This window comes from Lycium ferocissimum, chromosome 10, assembly GCF_029784015.1.
Source record: "Lycium ferocissimum isolate CSIRO_LF1 chromosome 10, AGI_CSIRO_Lferr_CH_V1, whole genome shotgun sequence".
NCBI classification, from domain to species: domain Eukaryota; kingdom Viridiplantae; phylum Streptophyta; class Magnoliopsida; order Solanales; family Solanaceae; genus Lycium; species Lycium ferocissimum.
The window spans coordinates 26942717-26961433 of record NC_081351.1 but is presented as its reverse complement, the minus strand read 5'-3'; the positions used below and the strand labels follow the sequence as shown (position 1 = coordinate 26961433).

Genomic DNA, 18717 nt, shown 5'->3' with positions numbered 1-18717 from the left:
TCTCGTTTGCAATTATTTCGTACTTTCATTATTTGGAGAGCTAAACAGTATTTTTTTAATTACCTTTTTCAAATATTTGTAGCTATATATAAAAAATAATTTTTAATTTATTAATTAAGCATGTACTAAGGTAGAAAGTGAATGCCACAATAATTTTTTTAATTGTCTATAATAAGTTTTATAGGAAAAAAATAATTTAAAACAAGTTTAATAATCATTTCCACATAAAAGAAAAACAACAAACTTCTGGATCAATTTTAAATTTGGGTGAATAAATAGATTTTTTGTAGTGTCACTATCACATTTTCCACATCATCACTGCTTGTAGCATTAAAAGGGGGGGAAAGGGTCAAATATACGCCTCTACTTTATTTAATTAGCCAACTTTATCCTCCGTTAGTGAAAGTGAACAATATACTATTGCCGTCAACAAAGTTTGCAACTGTACCCCTATTTGGATGGAAAACGCCAAATCAAATTAAGTTATCAGATTTTAAAAAAATTATCCAATTCCTTCCACGACCCGACCCGACCAGATTTCATCTTCTTCTCCAAGAAGAATGCTCAAAAAAATTGAGGCAATCTCCTTCAATTCTCAATCAAATGAACTCAAATTTGAGATGCAACTTCCTTAAAATTTAGTGAACAAATCTCAACCACTAATTTCTATAGGGTTGATATTGTATAATTTTGTGAATTTGATCAATTTTATTTTAGTTATTGGGTGCTTCTTTTACTAACTTGAGTGCTGGGTGGTTGTGTTTTCTTTTTTCGTTTTCGGCTTTTTTTTTTTTTTTTTTTTTCTTTTTCCTTTTCCGTTCTGACTTTTGAGTATTTGCGTGACTGTGATGTGGGTTGCAACCTTACAAACACGGTATTAGATTGTGGTGGGGTTCCAAAAAAAAAAAAAAAAAAACTCTTTCCAGTGCAGGGATTGAATTGTTATTCACGACTTTCTTTAACAAACATGGAAATCATGGGGTTTAGTCCCCTATTTGTTATTCTCTGAGCTGTTGTTGGAAGTTTATTAGTAATCAATTATGAAACTCTAATTGGGGACCAGCAAACTGATAAACAATTATTGCTCCGGGTACCATACTAATAACGTGTTTAGTAACTAAAATTACTTATTTTAAAAAGTATTTTTTTTTAAAAATCTTTTCAAAAAAACACTTTTGTTTGTGTTTACTAATTAATTCAAAAAGCATTTTTGAGCGACAATTAGTGTTTGTAAAGCTTTTAAAAGATCTTCTACGTGTATTTTTCTCAAAAGCATCTTTTTAAAAATGCTTTTGAGCAAAAATTTTCATTCTTTTAAACTTCGAAAGCTATACGCTGCTACGAAGACTTATTTTCTCTCAAAAGCTTGGCCAAATACGCACCTTTTTTCAAATAAGCACTTATTGAAAAAAAATTTTGAGGGAAAAATAAGGCAAGCTAAAAAAAGTATAAGCCGAAACTTGTTGAGACGTCGTATTGTCTAAGTAGCATTTGATTGTTGACTGAATTTTGAAGAATTTGCATTTCAAATTTGAGCTCATTTGTATTTGATTGAGAATTGAAGGAGATTGGCTCAATTTGTTTGAGCATTCTTCTGGGAGAAGAAGATGAAATTGGGTAATTTTTTAAAAATCGGATAATTTAATTTGTTTTGGGGTTTTCCATCCAAATAGGGGTACAGGTGTAAACTTTGTTGACGACAGGAGTATGTTTGCTCACTATCACTAACGGAGGATAAAGTTGGCTAATAAAATAAAATAGAGGGGTATATTTGTAATTAAGGCATCAATTAAAATGGACAAAAAAAATCATGTGAGGACTACAAAAGTTAGAGATTCTCCCTTATACTAGTTTTCATGAGGTTCGTGATATAAAAATAATAATTTTAAATAAAGAAGTATAATTTTTATGGCACGTTAAACATGTCTTATTAATAAGCCTTCATAATTATAAAGTTCTTAATTATAATTGGATAATTTTAAATTAGGAAATTATTCATGATGAAGGAATTTTGGATGAAAAATTTAAAAAATATCAAAAGACTCCAAGTAATCAGATATTTTATAAAATAACATGATTTAAAATTTAATATTGGCATTTTTATGAATCTGTGAGCATGTAATTTCTTAGTTTTAGATAGAAATAAATCTATTTTGATATTTATTAAATTTTAATTTCACTCATAATTTCATGTGGCCAGAACTATTACAAAAGTCATTTTTTCATCCGATACAACAACAAATTTAAATGGCTTCAAGTTTATACGACATATTTGTAACCTTGGTTTAGGGGACTTTACACAAATTTACCTTGTAATGATATTATAAGGATATTAATTAATAATAATTAAAGCACATTAATAAAGTACCCCTTCCGGTTCATTTTACTTTTATGCTTATTCTACGCCGCTTAAGAAAATACCTTCTCCATTCCATTTTAATTATTATTTTGGCTTTTTCATGTGCATTAAAAAAATACAAAGTATTATTTGTTGAGTTATGCTATTTATTAGATTCTTTTTTAGAATTGAGCAATATTACCTCCTTAACTAGAGGTTTCGGGTTCGAGCCTTGAGTATGGAGAAATTCTTGGTAGGGAGCGCTTCACTCAGTAATGGGCCTTACCCTGCATGAATCCAAATATAATCGACCAATACGAAATAGTCACCGTACACTGCAGGGTGGAAAACTATTAAAAAAAAATATATATAAAGGCAAATTTCTTCATTGAACTTCTGTCAATACTCGGACACAGTTGGTCATGACCTCGAGTCTTAGATTGCTTTAGTTAAACCATAATAATGGTAGTAATAATAATTAGACTTTTCCGCAAGCGATTATCTAAAGAACATATTAAAAATAAACAATCTTACCAAAACTGTAAGATGAATAGAAAAAGTTTATATGCGTAAATGTAAAAATTGACAACTTAAGATACCATATGATAGTGGGACCCATATATTTTATTTTTCCAAAACCAGCAAAATCCTTGGCAAAGCTCACCTACAACTCGTGTCCAACTTCAGAGCATTAAAAAACAAAATTACCAAGTTGGCCCTGTGTGGACAATTTTATATAAAGTAGAGTAATATAATAGTAACTTCTACAGAACAATTTTATCCTTCTGAATTCATGCTCTTTGCTTTTGCTCCTGTTGTCTTTATCAAGTCTGTAATTTGAAACAAGAACTTTATGCTCTTGCGATAAATTCAAGTGACAAACAAAAAATTACGGAGCACTAACTAATGCAAAACCTTTGAGCCACTCGAAATCGTGTCCCATAATCATACATTTTTTACACAGATGAATGTAGACCCATCGTCCAAGATAAAAGTGGCAACCGTTCTCAAGAACCAAAACGAATGTGCTAAGGGAAGCACTATAACTCGGGAAACAAGGGCAGGAGTGCCTTTTCCTATCCACACAGAGAGCAAAAATGGGCTCTACTTGTTTTTATGAAGAACGAAATAATAGTCACAATTTAGATAACTCACAATAATTTTACCTATAGAAAGTTTCATGAAAGAGGCAATCCCGATGATAATTGTATCCATTTACGATCAGAGCTTCCTAAGACAGATCAAACAGGAGCAGGGAAACTCTGGCTCAATTCAAATCAACATCAGGAACTGTTTTCACACGTTCAACAGACACCGACTCGTCACTTCTACAAAAGGGACTGACGATCACAAGTACTTTTAAGGAGGTGAGAAGCCCGCTTCACCGTCCCACACTGTATGTCATATTCCACTGTTTGATAAGAACCATTCAACAAACTGTAATAATTCAACTTCATTGTAAAAGCAGAAGACCTATTTCAATTGCTAATTAAGCATGAAATGCAGCAGAAAATAAGTAATTGGAGTATTCTGCCAAATAAAAACGAGGCAAATTTACGAACAAGGTCAACACCGAACATGTCAACAAAGACAAATCAAAGAATGTGCTGCTCACTAACGAAATTACACTTGAACCACCTAATCTAGCAGAAAGAAGATAGAAGATATCAAGAAAAAAACGAAAAAAAACTCACCACATAAGGCGGTCACGAAATCTATAATTAGTCTACTCTGATTACAGATTGATAACCTACTGTTAACACAAATAACTGAGGAATGAAAAACATAGAACATGGAGCAGGCACTCATAGCACATAATCTCTGTATTCTTCAAGTTTGATCAATTAAGCACCACCGCCTTGGATCGGCCCATTAGATCTGAATCCACGTCCCCTACCACGAGTTCCCCTTCCACGGCCACGGCCTACAACAAAAGTAAAAATCTTAGCTACAGATATCAAGTTCATTTAGATAACTAGCAATTATTCTATCAGCAGTTATTGGAGTAACATAATGTCTACTATTAGCACATGCATCTTCTCAATCTGGAACCGAAAGAGCTCCAAGGCATGCATTGAATGCTATTCCAGCATGGATCTTCAAGAAACTATTTATGTTCACAGCATGAAGCAAACCAGATACAATGCCCCTCTGGTGCAGGGAAACTCTCACATCAAAAAGGTGATTAAATTTGGAAGGGAAAGGAAGGGCACTTGGTCATGAATAGCAGAGACCCCATAAATATGCAGAATAAACCATAGAACAAATGTAAACTATGGAAAGGCAGAAAAGCACTACCTCGTCCCTGCATGGGCGGTGCTTCCTGATTGTAGAAGCCACCATCTTGCTGGGCATCCTGAGGACCATTGTACCCTCCCCTTCCACGGCCACGGAAGTTACGACCTCTGCCTCGACCCCTACCCCTACCACCATAGCCCCGATTGCGATCATACCCACCATCATCATACTCAGCCGCCATATATCCATTTCCTGGATAAGGTAGCAACCAGCATGTTATGAACAATAACTACTTATACTCACATTCTGTAAAATCAGCCAATTACACATTGACAGAGAGCAACCCTCTTCTCTTTCATCATTCTCAACATACGGGTAGGTGCATTGAAGAATATGGTGAAAGAAAACAATAGAGACTATTCGTTGTACATGTCATTCATTCAAACCTCAGTGGCATTAAGCACAAGTATCTGGAAATTCAAAACATCACATGGAAGTCCAAATGCACGAAGAATCCTTAAGACAACATTTTATCAGCACCCATCTCAAACAAGACTACATTTCATTCAAGCATTCAGAATGACTTGTTCCAATTTATAAAATTGAGCACACAACTTCACTCAATGGAAATATACCTCTTAGCAAAAATAACACACACACATAAGCTGTTTCTGAGGAAAGGGCTTACAATTGGCTTTCATCAACCAAGATCATTATTTCAAAAGCATATATAGTATTGGCGTATCTCATTTTACTTTGACGATATGATGTGCCATGAAATTACGGCATATTCGATGCTAATTCCTCAAGCTTTTGTGACTCTTCAAGCACTTTTTGGTGTGTTTATGTCATTTTGTAGGATAAGATGTCCGGAGAGCATAACGGAGCAAAATGGAGCAAAAATAGAACAAGCAGCACCTGCGCCGCATCCTGTGCAGCATGTACTGCAGCAAACGTGGACAGAGATATGAGAAATTGAAGAAGTAGGATGCAGCACATGCTAGCAGCACCTGCTAGATGCAGGTGCTCCATGCCAGTCGCATCCTGTGCAGCATGTGCTGCACATAGCTGCTCAAAGTGCACTGCCTGCTAGAGTTTGGTGCAACCTGCGACTGGCAGGTTGCACATGCGACAGCACATGCGAGTGGCAGGCAGACGCACAGGGGTATTTTTGTCCGCAAATTGTTCCCGTTTTGGGTTGTTATAAATACTCTTTTAGGGTTTTGTAAAACATATCTTTGGCACAAAACACAATTCTTGGAGGCTAGGGTTCCTACACCACACTTTGGAGTTGAAGATTTGAAGATTTAGGTTGAGAACTTTCTTAAACTTTTCTCCATTTCTTTGATTCCTTGCTTTGTAATGAATATCTAAGTGTGTAGTATTTATTTTCTTCACTTGAATCTTGTTTATAGAAATATTCTATGATTAAAGTGTTGGATGAAACTCTTGTTTTGCTTATGTATTAAATGATTTTTATTACTAATGAAGTGAGTTAATGTTGTTTTAGTTGATCTTGTTCTTTAATGTTTCTTAAGGGATTAGCTAACCCTAAGACCCGCCCATTTACTTCGATTTGAGCTCGGAAGAAGAAAATTGAGGTTGAAAGATTAATTAACAAGAATTTGGGACTTTAAACCTCATCTAATAACTTGAGCTAGGAATAGGAAAGTTACTTGAGATTATATTGATTGTGCTTGATATCACACTCTAAGGCTTGGAAAAGCTTAGAGTGAAATTCATTGATTTGGTTGGAAGACTTACAATGAAATTTTAGAAATCATTATCTAATTAGCATAAACTCACTCTTATTTGTAAAATCGTGAAATACATTGGATCGTTACTTGAGCGTAATTTCCTTCGTATCCATACTTGTGGCCATTGATCATTTTACCCGCTTTCTAGTTAGTTTTATCTTTGTCAGTTGTTAAACCAAAAAATCAAATATTGAAAGTGTTTGGCTTAGCTTAGTTGGTGATAATTCCTTACTTGTTTAAATCGCCTTTATATTGTTACCTGTGGATTCGACCCTGACTCATAGTTGGGTAAATTCTATTGCGACGACCGTGTACACTCTCTTTGAGGAGTGGATTTGGACGTTACCACGATACATGCTATTTTTAATCAGGACAGTGCCGGGAAGTGTGAGCCTCAACTAGGGCAGAATTCACCTAGCGTTGACGCTGCTGGGGATCAAACCTTGGGCCCCAAAGTTGTCATTCCAACTCATGAAGCACTAGGCCACCCCCTCAGGGGCTTGATAATAAAGTATTATGTATAGAATTCTTTCACCAACAAAGTAAGATGCTTTAGTTGAGATGTTATGGTTCCTCTCATATAAACTATGTTTCTTTCAAAAAAATTGAGAAGGGTGTGTTTAAATTATACCTTTACATTCTTCAACCTATATTATTTAAGCATTTGGTGCAATACGCTATTAAACAAATAGCCCAAATTGACAACAATAAAATCTGCAATAGAAAGACAAGCTATAACATTTAGTGAAGATCTGAAAACTTCGAATCTTTTCTTCCAGTCTTTTTCCCTAGTTAAACTTTGTTAACTAGGTTCTTCATTCTTTGGCTGAAAGACTTTCTTAAATCTGAAGTCTTTTTCCCTAGTTAAACTTTGTTAACTGGGTTCCTCATTCTTTGGCTGGAAGACTCTTAAATCAAATCTATCTCCCAAGAAATGACCTTTACAAGGAAATGTAAGCATAGTTCCTCTCTGTCTATTTTTAAGTTAAGGAAGAGGACAAACTTACATTAAAGGGGACTTCTGATTTTAAATTTCTATCTGAAAAAGGTAACAGTAAAAAGGATTTTTATTCCATCTTAATATTGAACAAATAGGTCATTCAAATGAGCTAATCCCATATATCTAAGAAGAAACTCAGGGAACCAGCCAACCAATAAAAGCATCAAAACATTTGTTTGCAGGGGTTAGCTGAATTATATCTTTAACCTTACATGATAGCAGAGACTTTATTAAAAAGTTCCACAAGAATTCGTACCTGAAAAACCTCTAGACCTTCCCCTTCCCCTGCCGCCGCGGCCTCTTCGTCCACCACTAGGTGATCCTTCTAAAGAATCAGATATTAGCAAATAATACCATCAAGTTTCACATGATACCAGCATTTGCATCCATTTATAAAATAAAACAAACCTCCATCATAGTCAAAATCTGTTGACACTTTCACCTGGTCTGCAGGCAAAGGTGGCTGGTACCTGCAGGCGAGAGCAAAGCATGAGGGCACAAGTTTTGCAAACCAATTAGCTCCCACCAAATTATAACTTGGGCACTGTGCATGATGACCACATTTTTTTTATTTATCTTGCATATGACCACCATTTGATCTTAGAAAGAAATATCTTTGGCCCAGTAAACGCGGAGTTCACAAGCGTAAACCTCTTCAAAGATCGTAAAGCCTCCTGCCTAACCAATTTTACAACTAATCTATTTAATATTTCCTACCACCACTAGTAATATAATACAATAATATATCAAACTAACATTTTAAATTCCATCTCCAGTATGGGATGGAGGAAGTACTTCAAAGTAGGAAGATCTAATACCACATGCATTCAAGATTAAGAAAGAAATATTATATAATAGACTCAAAAAATGAATAATAACTAAATCTGGTCTCCTCCAGTGGTTGAGAGAAAAATTTACACCATTAAAAGACCAAAATACTCACCCCACAGCATTCTTGTCCAGCTCCTTTTTAGAGAGAGAAATTGTTATCATCGAGACATGCCTGGTGGTCTCGAGACTGCAGCCAATAGAGCAGTTAAGTATATAATTAGATCAATACATATGGCAGCACAACTTAATTCCCAAAGCTTCAAATATGCACTTACGGGAGGAGGCCTTCTTCAAGGGGTTCCCATGTATCAGTAATATCAGTGGATGTAATAGACGTTACTTGGTGAAGACCAACAATTCTCCTCTGCATAAGCCCCATGCCAAAATCCAAAATTCCATCAGAAATCGAATACGTAGAACAACAGAAACTATATATAAACATGTATATACATATAAACGTAGTTGCCAGTTTCAAAAAAGAAACTATCTGAGAGAAATGTTCACTTTTTACCTTAATCAATTCCACAATTGTCACTGTTTTGTTGATTGCCCTGCCCATTGCCTTGAACACAATCTCATCTGATTCTTTCTCCTACAAATGTTGCATAAATAACAGGGACGTCAAGTTCTGCAGAGTGACACCACATAGGATAATATCACTCATTTTTCCCTCCGAACAGTGCATAAAATTAGCTTGCCTTTTAATTTTTTCTTTACCGTTTGAGGGAAGCAAAACGAGTTGGTTCACAGAGGCTGTGATATTTAATTATATACACTCTCTTTAGCCAATGTGTAGGAGAAATTGACGGTCACCTTTTAGGTATTTAGAGAAATTGATCAGATGGAACTCATATAACACAAAAGTGCATGAAATTTGACATCTCTTATCCTAACAAAGCTCTAATCAAATCAACACAGCAACTAACACATTAACCAGGAAAATAAATGTAACAGCAATACAAGGAAGCTCAAAAAAATAACTACCTCCTCTACTATTTACCCAAAAAAGGAAAGGTAACCCAAACCAAAGAAAGAACGTAGGGGTCGTTTGGTATGAAGGCAAGTTATGATGAGATTAGTAAGTTGGGATTAGTTATCACTGGGATTATTTATGTTGGAATTAGTTATCTGATATTATTTCTTATTGATTGTTTGATTTGTTGTATTAAAAGTAACATGCATTGCATAATTTTTAAGAACAAGTTGTTTGTTTACAAAAATACCCACCACAATATTTAGCAGAAAAAGGGTTTGAGGAACCACAGGGCTATTTTTGTCATTTTTATTATTTTATCCTGGGATAACTAGTCCTGGTATTGTTATTCCACCCTCTACCAGGGATAACTTATCCCAGTACTATTTTTAATCCTGGGATAACTTATCCCAGAATTAGTAACCAAACAAGAGATATGGTGGTACTAAATTCTTATCGCAGGACTATTTTTCCTTATCCATCATACCAAACAATCCCTTAGATTATAAGCAATGCCACTACCTATGACATAGGCACAAAACAAATGTTAAGCCAGGGGAGGGGCGGAGCTACAATGTTAAAGGTCGCTCCTCCCTTAATCAGAGGTCTCGGGTTCGAGCCCTGGGTATGAAAAAATCCTTGGTAGGGAGCCCTCCCCCACGAATGGGGCCCTATGCGGCGCGAATCCGAATATAATCGGGCTCCAACGCGGGTACCGAACACTGGGTGGAAAACAAACCAAAAAAAAAAAAACGAGGGTTCGGCCAAACCCAGTAGCTTTTGTGTAGCACCTGTATTTGTACTAGGATTATGCAGTAAACATAAATAATATTTACTTGGCGAATCTTCATACACAAATGAGCTGATGGTTAAGTGGTAATAAAGAGGCGATCAAAGCTCTCTTTTCCCCAAGATGTGGGTTCGAAACCCACATTTGCCAATGTTTTTTCCTTTTTTGCTAACAAGCAAGATTCTCTTTCTAAAATTAGAAGAAAATATAAAATACTCCTTCACTTCTTTTCCTTTGGGTAACTTTTTTCCTTTTTGCTATTATACAAAATTTCTTTTTAACACTTTATTTTTAACAAAATATAAATTTGACAAGTAGAAAAAGCAAAAAGGATGTTACTTTGCAGCTACCATTTCTTTCATCAGTTTCTTTCATAAACCTCAAACCCAAATCCAAAGTCAGATTTTTAAAAAAGTTAGGATTCCAACTTTTGCTGCAGATACACCACTTCGTCGCCCCCGTCGGGTAGAGAACGGACCTCCGGCTGGTGACTGGTATTTATATAGTGTTTAACTAGTTCGTCGTTTTTTTAAATATATTAAATACCCGTACTTGCTTGTTAGTTTGGCGGTTGTTATAAATTAACTTGAGGTCTTTATCCTGTACTTTGAAATTCCGAACCGCCAAACCTCAAATCCTGGCTCCGCCTCTGTGTTAAGCCATCTCAAAAGCATAAAATAGAACAAACATTCTAAAAAACTTACATATTGGCTTCGTAGGACATCCCAAAATGAATGATTCGATATAAAATTCATAACTTTCACGATGTAAAGTCCATTAAAAAAATACGCATTGTCATCTTCTATGTGATGCTTTCAATCAACTGAATATTTTTCCATCATTACTTCAGTTTCCTTCCACCACTATTACCAACAGATTATATAAGCCAAATTTAGCGTGTCTAGACACATAGCACCATATACAAAAGGTTGGAGGCAGTAAAACAGCTAATCGAGCACATAACAACTCAAAATAAAACAAAAAATAGAGCATGCACAGCATTCTTCTATAAAGGCCCTTAAATTTATATGAGCTAAGCAGAAAAAGTAACAAAAGATGATGTTTTTTTTATAAGAGAAAAAATGATTCTATACAAATTTCATGATTTTCATGATGTAAAATCCATGAAAACTATACACATTTAAACCTCCTACGTGATACTTTCAATCTATCAAATATTTTTTTTCATCATTACTTCAGTATTCCCTTCTACTATTATTAACAAATTATATAAGCCAAATTTAGCAAGTCTAGATACATTAGCACTATAAATAACGAGACGGAAGCATTAAAACAGTTAAACAAGCACATAACAAAACAAAACAAAACAAAAAAAAGAACACAGATGGAATTCTTCGAAAAATAACCTTAAAACTTAAATGAGCTAAGCAGAAAAAAATAACAAAAAATAATACTCCATAAGCCAAATTTAGCATGTCTAGACATATTATACAACAGAATAGAGGCATTAAAACAGATAAACCAAAACAAAAAACATAGCACGCAGAGTATTCTTCTAAAAAAGCCCTTAAATTTATAACCTTAGCAGAAAAAAATAACGAAAGATGATATTTTTAAAAGAGAGACAAGCTAACATAATCTTTTTCCCATCATTACCTAAGCATTCCCTTCTACTAATACTAACAAATTATATCAGCCAAATTTATCGCTTCTAGACACATAGCACAATATACAACTGGTTGAAGGCAGTAAAACAGATAAACAGGCACATAACCAAAGAAAAAAAAAAAAAGGATTCTTCTAAAAAAGCCCCTGAATGTATATTCGCTAAGCAGGAAAAAAAAAGATATTTTTATAAGAGAAAAATAACTACAAATTTCATAATTTTCATGATATAAAATCAAAAACTACACATTTTAATCTCCGAGTGATGCTTTCAAACAACCAAATATTTTTTCCATCATTACTCCAGTATTTTCCTTCTACTATTACTAACAAATCATATTATCCGTTAAATAAAAACAAAACACGCAGCGTATTCACTTAAAAAGCCGTTAAATGTACATTCGCTAAGCAGAAAAGAACAACAAAAAAATATGATATAAGCCAAGTTTAGCATGTCTAGACACATTCTACAACGGGAAGGAGGCATTAAAACAGATAAACAAGCACAGAACAAAAAAAAAAAAAAAAAAAAAAAAAAACATAGCGCGCAGAGTATTCTTCTAAAAAAAAAGCCCTTAAATTTAGAAACCTAAGCAGAGAAAAATAACGAACGATGATATTTTTAAAAAGAAAGATAAGCTAACATAATTTTTTTCCCATCATTACCTAAGCATTCCCTTCTACTATTACTAACAAATTATATAAGCCAAATTTATCGCGTCTAGCCACATCGGACCATAATATACAATCGGTTTGAGGCATTAAAACAGAAAGAAAAAAAAAAAGCACATAAAGAAACGAAACAAACCCAAAAACGCCTAAAAAGCCGTTAAATTTATATTTGCTAAGCAGAAAAAAATAACAAAAGGTGATATTTGTTGCTAAGCAGAAAAAAATAACAAAAGGTGATATTTGTACCTGAAGCAAGGTCATAGCATAGGTGATATAGCTACGCATCCTACCCTGACTAGTAATCCGAATCTCATTCTCATCGATTGGTGTCTCAACTCTTGGCTTCTCTACTTTTTGGTACCGATCCATCTAAAAACAATTCCAACAAAAACAAAATAAATAAAAATTCAAACAACCCAAACATTATAGGGATATGTTAAAAAATACATAGCTTTTGAAAATATTTACGCCTCGTAGCCCAATATACAATATAACACAGCATTAAACCTGGGGCGAAAGCATTATACATAATGTATCAACCTTGTATAACAGGTGTTTATACACAAATATGGGCTAAATCGGATTCAAAAATAGAGATAGAGCGTTTAATTTCCCAAAACTACTACAATAAGGACAATTAATAAATTAAGCTTACAGATGAAACAAATCAGCAAATTCAACAAAAACAAAACAAAACAACGGGAAAAAAAGAAATTAAGCTTACAGGTGAAATAAATGAGGGTAAAATCGATTAGATCTGAGAAGAAATAAAAGGATGTAAATATTTAAGTTACCTTTGGTAAAAGAATAAAGGGATAAGATGTTATTATTATTCTTCACGAAAGAAGAGCCCTCTTCTCCGGCTTCGTTTCTTCGTTTACGCCCTAACCGTTTCGCTCTGTTTTTTGTTGAATTTATAGTGCCGACTTTCCTGTCTTGCCCTAAACTCTCTTTTACCGGTCTAACCGGTTTTCAGTTCAAGCTTATCCACGTACCCATCACCTCTTTTTTTTTTTTCAAATCTAATCTTCCAAAAACTATAGGTTTATTATTTTTAGAAGATGGAAATTCGGATTTTAGTTATATTTTTAAATTACATAATTACAGAATGGTGGGATGTGCACAAAATTTACGCAACTATTTATTCTTCGTCTCAATTTATGTGATTGTAATATTTCCTTTGTAATATCTTCCAAAAAGAAAAAATTATTTTTTCTATACTTATAAAATAATTTATGGGAAGGAAATTCGATCTCTCTTTTATAAAATAAAATAAAAAATAAAAAATCCTTGTGTCTGATATATACAAGTTAGCTGTGTCTGATATATATGAGTTAGCACTCTCAAGCAGACAAAGAAGCGGTACTTTCAAGTCACCTGATCTAGGTTGGTGGCACTTTCGTGACAGCTTGTTTGGAGTCTAGCAGCTCTATAAGGCGTCGATGAGCACAATAGATACACTTCACTATGTAATAATTATCTTCAAACATAAGAAAATTATCAATTGTCACGCTACCATAGCTGTGTGCATGTTATTATTTTTATGTTTTGCAATGAAAATGTGGTCCAAGCGGAGAGGATATAACGAGAAAAATAAAGGAGAGGATAACATCCAATCATTGTCATTTAAAATATATATATATATATATATATATATATCAATCATTTTCACAGTTTCTCTCTAACAATGTATACTCTTAAAAAAATACTTCCTCGTCCCGAAATGTCATTGTTGGACTACGGAGATCATAACATTATCTAAGTTTCAGTACGAACTGATTATCAAATTTAGCAAATTACAATTTATGGTAATCTCGGAATATCTTATTTCCATATGTCTTTTATATGAAGATATATACTTATATAGAAAGGGCAACAAATTGGATGGCTTTTATTAATTGTTATTGTAGTACAATTCATGGTCATTGATTAATTGTACAAAAGCATGCACACTTGATCAATTAACGAGTGAAAAACGTTTAAACTATCATTCTTGTCACAATCTACATAGATAGAGAGACATTTTTTTCTTTCTTAGACCAACCAGGTGATAAGGACATGATTCAAAATATAGATTAACAAGATCAATGATTCACAAGATAAAAGAAATTGCAAGGGTTACTCCTAACTAATTACAATGTAAAGTTCTTTTATATTATCAGTATAGTTTAAACCATACTTGCAAGTTAGTTATCAACATTACTAGTTTGCCAATCAATGCTTACGATATAATTTCGTATGTACATACTTTATAAGTAATTTAATTGTGCAAATATACTTTTACATAATATTGTATAAAACTTATCTCTTCTAGCTGCCAGATAGTTTTGGGGTCAACAGAACCCAACCTTTCCGCAGCATAATTCATATTAATGGACTCGGTTATAGAGTTTGGTTTATCCTTAAGAAGCTATCCTTGGGCCTTGGCCCAACTTTAGTGTATCAAAATTAAATTAAATCTCTCGCTGGATAGTCCAACAATGAAATGAGCAGATTCACAAAGAAATTTAAAACTGGACATCTTGATTAGTTGTGTCATGTCATGTTTGTCCATTACTGGAATACACATAACCCCAAATAAATAAACAATTTAATCGGACCAGGCTTGTAGTTGTGGGCTACAAAAACCCATCATATGTAATCTGATGTGGTTACAGCTTGCAATAATAAGACTCTTCGCATGTCCAGGTCCTCACAGTGAATGGACCAAGCTCTCATTTTCATGGCCCAGCAGTGCCTTTGACTGAATTTTCCTTTACAGGTATCATTTAGATTTTAGTGATTTTATCTCTACTTATAAAAGTTGTGCAAATATAACTCTTTTGAAATTATTCTTTCCAATGACGTTAGACTTTGGTCTAATGTTTGTTCATAGATTGCGTAACCTTACAAACCAAACATTAGACAAAAATAACTTACAAAGTTTCCGACTGTGGTCTAACATGTCCTCATAAGATCTCAGTTTGCACAAAAATAATTTTTACGTCGTGGTCATAAATTGTAAGAGAAATAAAAAGAGAATCATTTACATCGTAATTGTTCCTAATTTTGTTACTGTAGTTCCTTCTTATGTATGACCCAATCGGCAGGGTCATTATAAACAAAGCATTTTCAAGACTTTCAGTTACTATTCCATTAAAAAGGTAACATTATCTCTCTTTTTCTTATTAGTTTAATAACAAATCGTGTATGACACAACTAGCATAGATTTGAACTCATGATTATGATTTGTATTATGATTTTACGCGTTAATTTCGTCTTAGTAACCATAAGTTAATCACGTTTTAATCAATCTAAAATATTTGATAAACAAGTAATCACGCTTTAATTTCGTCTTAGAAAATAAATATCAAAAGAAGTCTCTTCGAGGACATTAAAAAAAACTGAAATAATACAGAGAAGATTAACATGATCATGCACAAGGATGACATGCACTAATCGAGAAAGGATTCAAATTTTAAATTTAATAAATCAAAACAATGGTCGTTCATATCCTCTTCCATCCCTTTAGGACACAAAAAGTAGCTAAGTATTGAAGTCAATAATGGTTCAAATTATGGTCTTTTGGCTATTGAACATTTTCTTAAGAAATTCAGTTTTATATATTGTTCAAGCAACTAGTTATGCCTTAATAACTAATAAAAGCATGTTATATGAATTTTCCATATCTATTTCAATATATTATGACACAACTTTATCACTTGAGTTCGAAACGAAAAAAATATTGTGAAATATATAATCAAAAGGATGGTCATTTCATGTCCTTTCTTCCCCTTTTATTTCATTCTCATTCTCATTCTCTTGTAGAATAGTCCCAGTAACCCCCTTAGCCATTATTTTGGAGTTTCAAATTTCACAAATGAAATTTCAGGATACTATTCTGAATTTTTACTTGTGAAATTTGCAACTCCACTCCAGGACAATGGCTATTTTCAACTACAATAGTTGAAAGGATATTTGTGACTTTTTCCCATTCTTTATGTCACCCAACCAAAACCTTAGATGATTATTAACCTAACCCAAGGGCCCATTTCAAGAAAAGGAAACTGAAAAACACAAAAGAAAAGGTAAGTTGGCCTAACAAATAGAAGAAGGGCCAAATATACAAACGTAATGCGTCTAATCTTAGAGATGATTACCAACCCATTGGCATAGTAAAATATAAATCAAATGCCTCAAATTAGCAGTGCCAAAGTGATACTGCAAAAGAAAGAGTATAAAGATCTCACATCAATAATACCTTTCTATCAACAAAACCTGAAAGGATAAGGGGAAAATTTTCAAACTTATCATCTTAAGTGGAAGCCATGTCCCAAAAACTTATTTCTTTACTAGGCAAAAAAAGTCCACCTGATCCCAACATATCTGCCCTGCCTTGGATCATATCGTACCTCACCTCCCACTTGAGCTATCCTTGTACCCACAAAAAACAAACTTATCATCTTTAGCTCATGAGTACTAAAGAAAGAAGTTTTATTTTATGATTGTTTTATTTATCTTTTTTATAAAGATCTGATATTCAAAACTTACTTGCAAAATAATTCAATTTGAATTTGCATCGCATAGGGTTCATTAAAAGAAAAAATGTTGTAAAAATAGTGTTCACTAGCCATTTTCCGACATCGTCTTTAAAAAACAGACATAGACATAGAATTTTGAATTCAATAGGTGGAATTCCATGCCGATGTCCTGGTATTTCACTTGTGGAATTTGAAACTCCGTGACAATAGTTATTTTCAATCATAGGAGTTGACAAGTGGCTATTTGTGAATTTTACCCAACTCCCTAGCAAAATTTTTCATTTTCAGGGCTTGAATTTGAAACCTCTAATTAAGAGTGGAGGTATTGCATCCATCCCGCCATTTCAACTGAATCGGGGACGAAGCTATATGTAGAGCCAAGGGGTTGAATTGAATACCCTTCGTAAAAAATTATACAGCATAAATTCGACTTTTTATTTATTAGTGCAAAGAGGATTAAAAAATTGATATATTTTTCTTGAATCCTCTCGTATAACTTTCTAGCTTTAGTGGTGTTGTAGATCCCATCTGACTTCAGCCCCACTTAAGCCATCCTTCTGATGGAATACAGGCATACGCGTACGAAGAACAATGTGGGGATCGAACTCGTACGTAATATGGACAACGCATAATTAAGATATTAATCAAACATAAAATTAATACTTATCTCTTGAAGCGTGACCGCGACAAAAAATCGAATCTTCAACCACGAATACATACTATCCACGAGATCATTATCCTTCAGTTCCACAGTCTTCTGCTGTGTAACCCGAATAATACCAGAATTTGCGAAATCCGTGTGGGCGAATTTCTATGGAAAAAGTGTAGAGACTTGTAAAACTCTTAGCCTCCTTATGGAATAAGACCCCTATTTTATAACTACAGATTTAGGGTTTTCACCCTTTTCCAAAACCTGTTGGGTCTTTATTTTTCACCAAGAAATAATATTCCATTTAATTCTTTATTATTCGGGCGCAGCAGGGACCACAGAATTAATTAACGAGGCTTCCTATTATGGAATTAATTCAAGAAATCTGAATTAATCCTACCATAATAAATTACGAATTATTCCACTAAAAAATCGTAACTGCACTCCTCAGTTCAATTTCAAAATCATACATTAAAACTTATCTAACTCCCCATGTTAAGATTACAGATACCAATCAATTAAATTAAAGTGCTGACAATTTAATTCATTGACTAATTGAATCCTTTATATTTCGCTTAACTTACATCATGTGACGGATACAAAATCCCGCGGGGTTTTCACATTTAGGACTTATAAGCATCCATAAGGGTATCATCAATCTCAAAGTCGAGACATGGATTCTATCAACTAATTATTATTTCACAAATGTAATTTGCCATTATCCAATTTACCCAGAATACATAGACCCGCAATTGAGTCGTACCTTTTAATGAATCAAAATAATGAACAAATCACATTGATCATAATAATTATATCAAGATTAAGAGTATAAGTACATTTAATGAACTAGAGAATTTGTTTTATATATTCAAGACAAAAACACTTATCTCTCTTGGTCCGTTCAATACATACAAAATGTACCAACACAAGAAGACGGAACTATACCGTTCCCATAATGAAGATACATTATATTAATCTTGGGCTACAATCATACCGATGACTTTGTCTAATTTCCATCTTAGATTGTGAACATAAATTTTATACTCATAAGAACCGACGATTTAATCTTCTGTGTATAAGCTAAACTCTATACACTAAATCATGTACTATATAAGTAAAGGACACGCATACTAGTACATGATCTATTTAATTCTTTATTAAACAATGAATAAATAATTGTTCTATAATAAATACTATATTCAAACTAACACATGGTTAATAGTATATATCCCAACACCTTCTACCCAAAATATATCAAACTTATCATCTTTGGCTTGGTACCAAAAAAAAGTTTGTTTTGTTTTCTATTTATGAATGTTCGGA

At 33.6% G+C, this 18717-nt stretch overlaps 1 protein-coding gene and 1 non-coding gene across 3 annotated transcripts; one reads left to right on the top strand and one right to left on the bottom strand.

Annotated features, from left to right (window-relative positions):
* Positions 1 to 3866: 3866 nt before the first annotated feature.
* On the bottom strand, positions 3867 to 13178 carry LOC132033097 (RGG repeats nuclear RNA binding protein C). Of its 2 annotated transcripts, none has more exons than XM_059422965.1 (9): positions 13020 to 13178; positions 12472 to 12594; positions 8676 to 8756; positions 8440 to 8528; positions 8277 to 8351; positions 7742 to 7803; positions 7590 to 7658; positions 4637 to 4828; positions 3867 to 4262 (listed from the first exon to the last, which is right to left on the bottom strand). In XM_059422965.1, the coding sequence occupies exons 2-9, from the start codon at positions 12592 to 12594 to the stop codon at positions 4183 to 4185; spliced, it is 771 nt and encodes a 256-aa protein (XP_059278948.1). In that variant the 5' UTR covers positions 13020 to 13178; the 3' UTR covers positions 3867 to 4182. The 2 variants fall into 2 exon arrangements, with proteins under 2 accessions (XP_059278948.1, XP_059278949.1); XM_059422966.1 differs by having other exon boundaries at positions 7590 to 7655.
* A 2405-nt stretch (positions 13179 to 15583) lies between these two features.
* LOC132035630 (U6 spliceosomal RNA) lies at positions 15584 to 15685 on the top strand. Its single transcript, XR_009409358.1, has one exon. It is a non-coding gene; the product is annotated as a U6 spliceosomal RNA (small nuclear RNA).
* Positions 15686 to 18717: the final 3032 nt, after the last annotated feature.

Excerpts from the sequence above, each read along its gene's own strand:
- LOC132033097 (XM_059422965.1), bottom strand. The coding sequence starts at position 12,594 with ATGGATCGGTACCAAAAAGTAGAGAAGCCAAGAGTTGAGACACCAATC. Across the intron at positions 8,529-8,675 it reads CAATTGTGGAATTGATTAAG|AGGAGAATTGTTGGTCTTCA; the intron begins GTAAAAAGTGAA and ends GGGCTTATGCAG. Across the intron at positions 7,804-8,276 it reads CTGGACAAGAATGCTGTGGG|GTACCAGCCACCTTTGCCTG; the intron begins GTGAGTATTTTG and ends TCTCGCCTGCAG.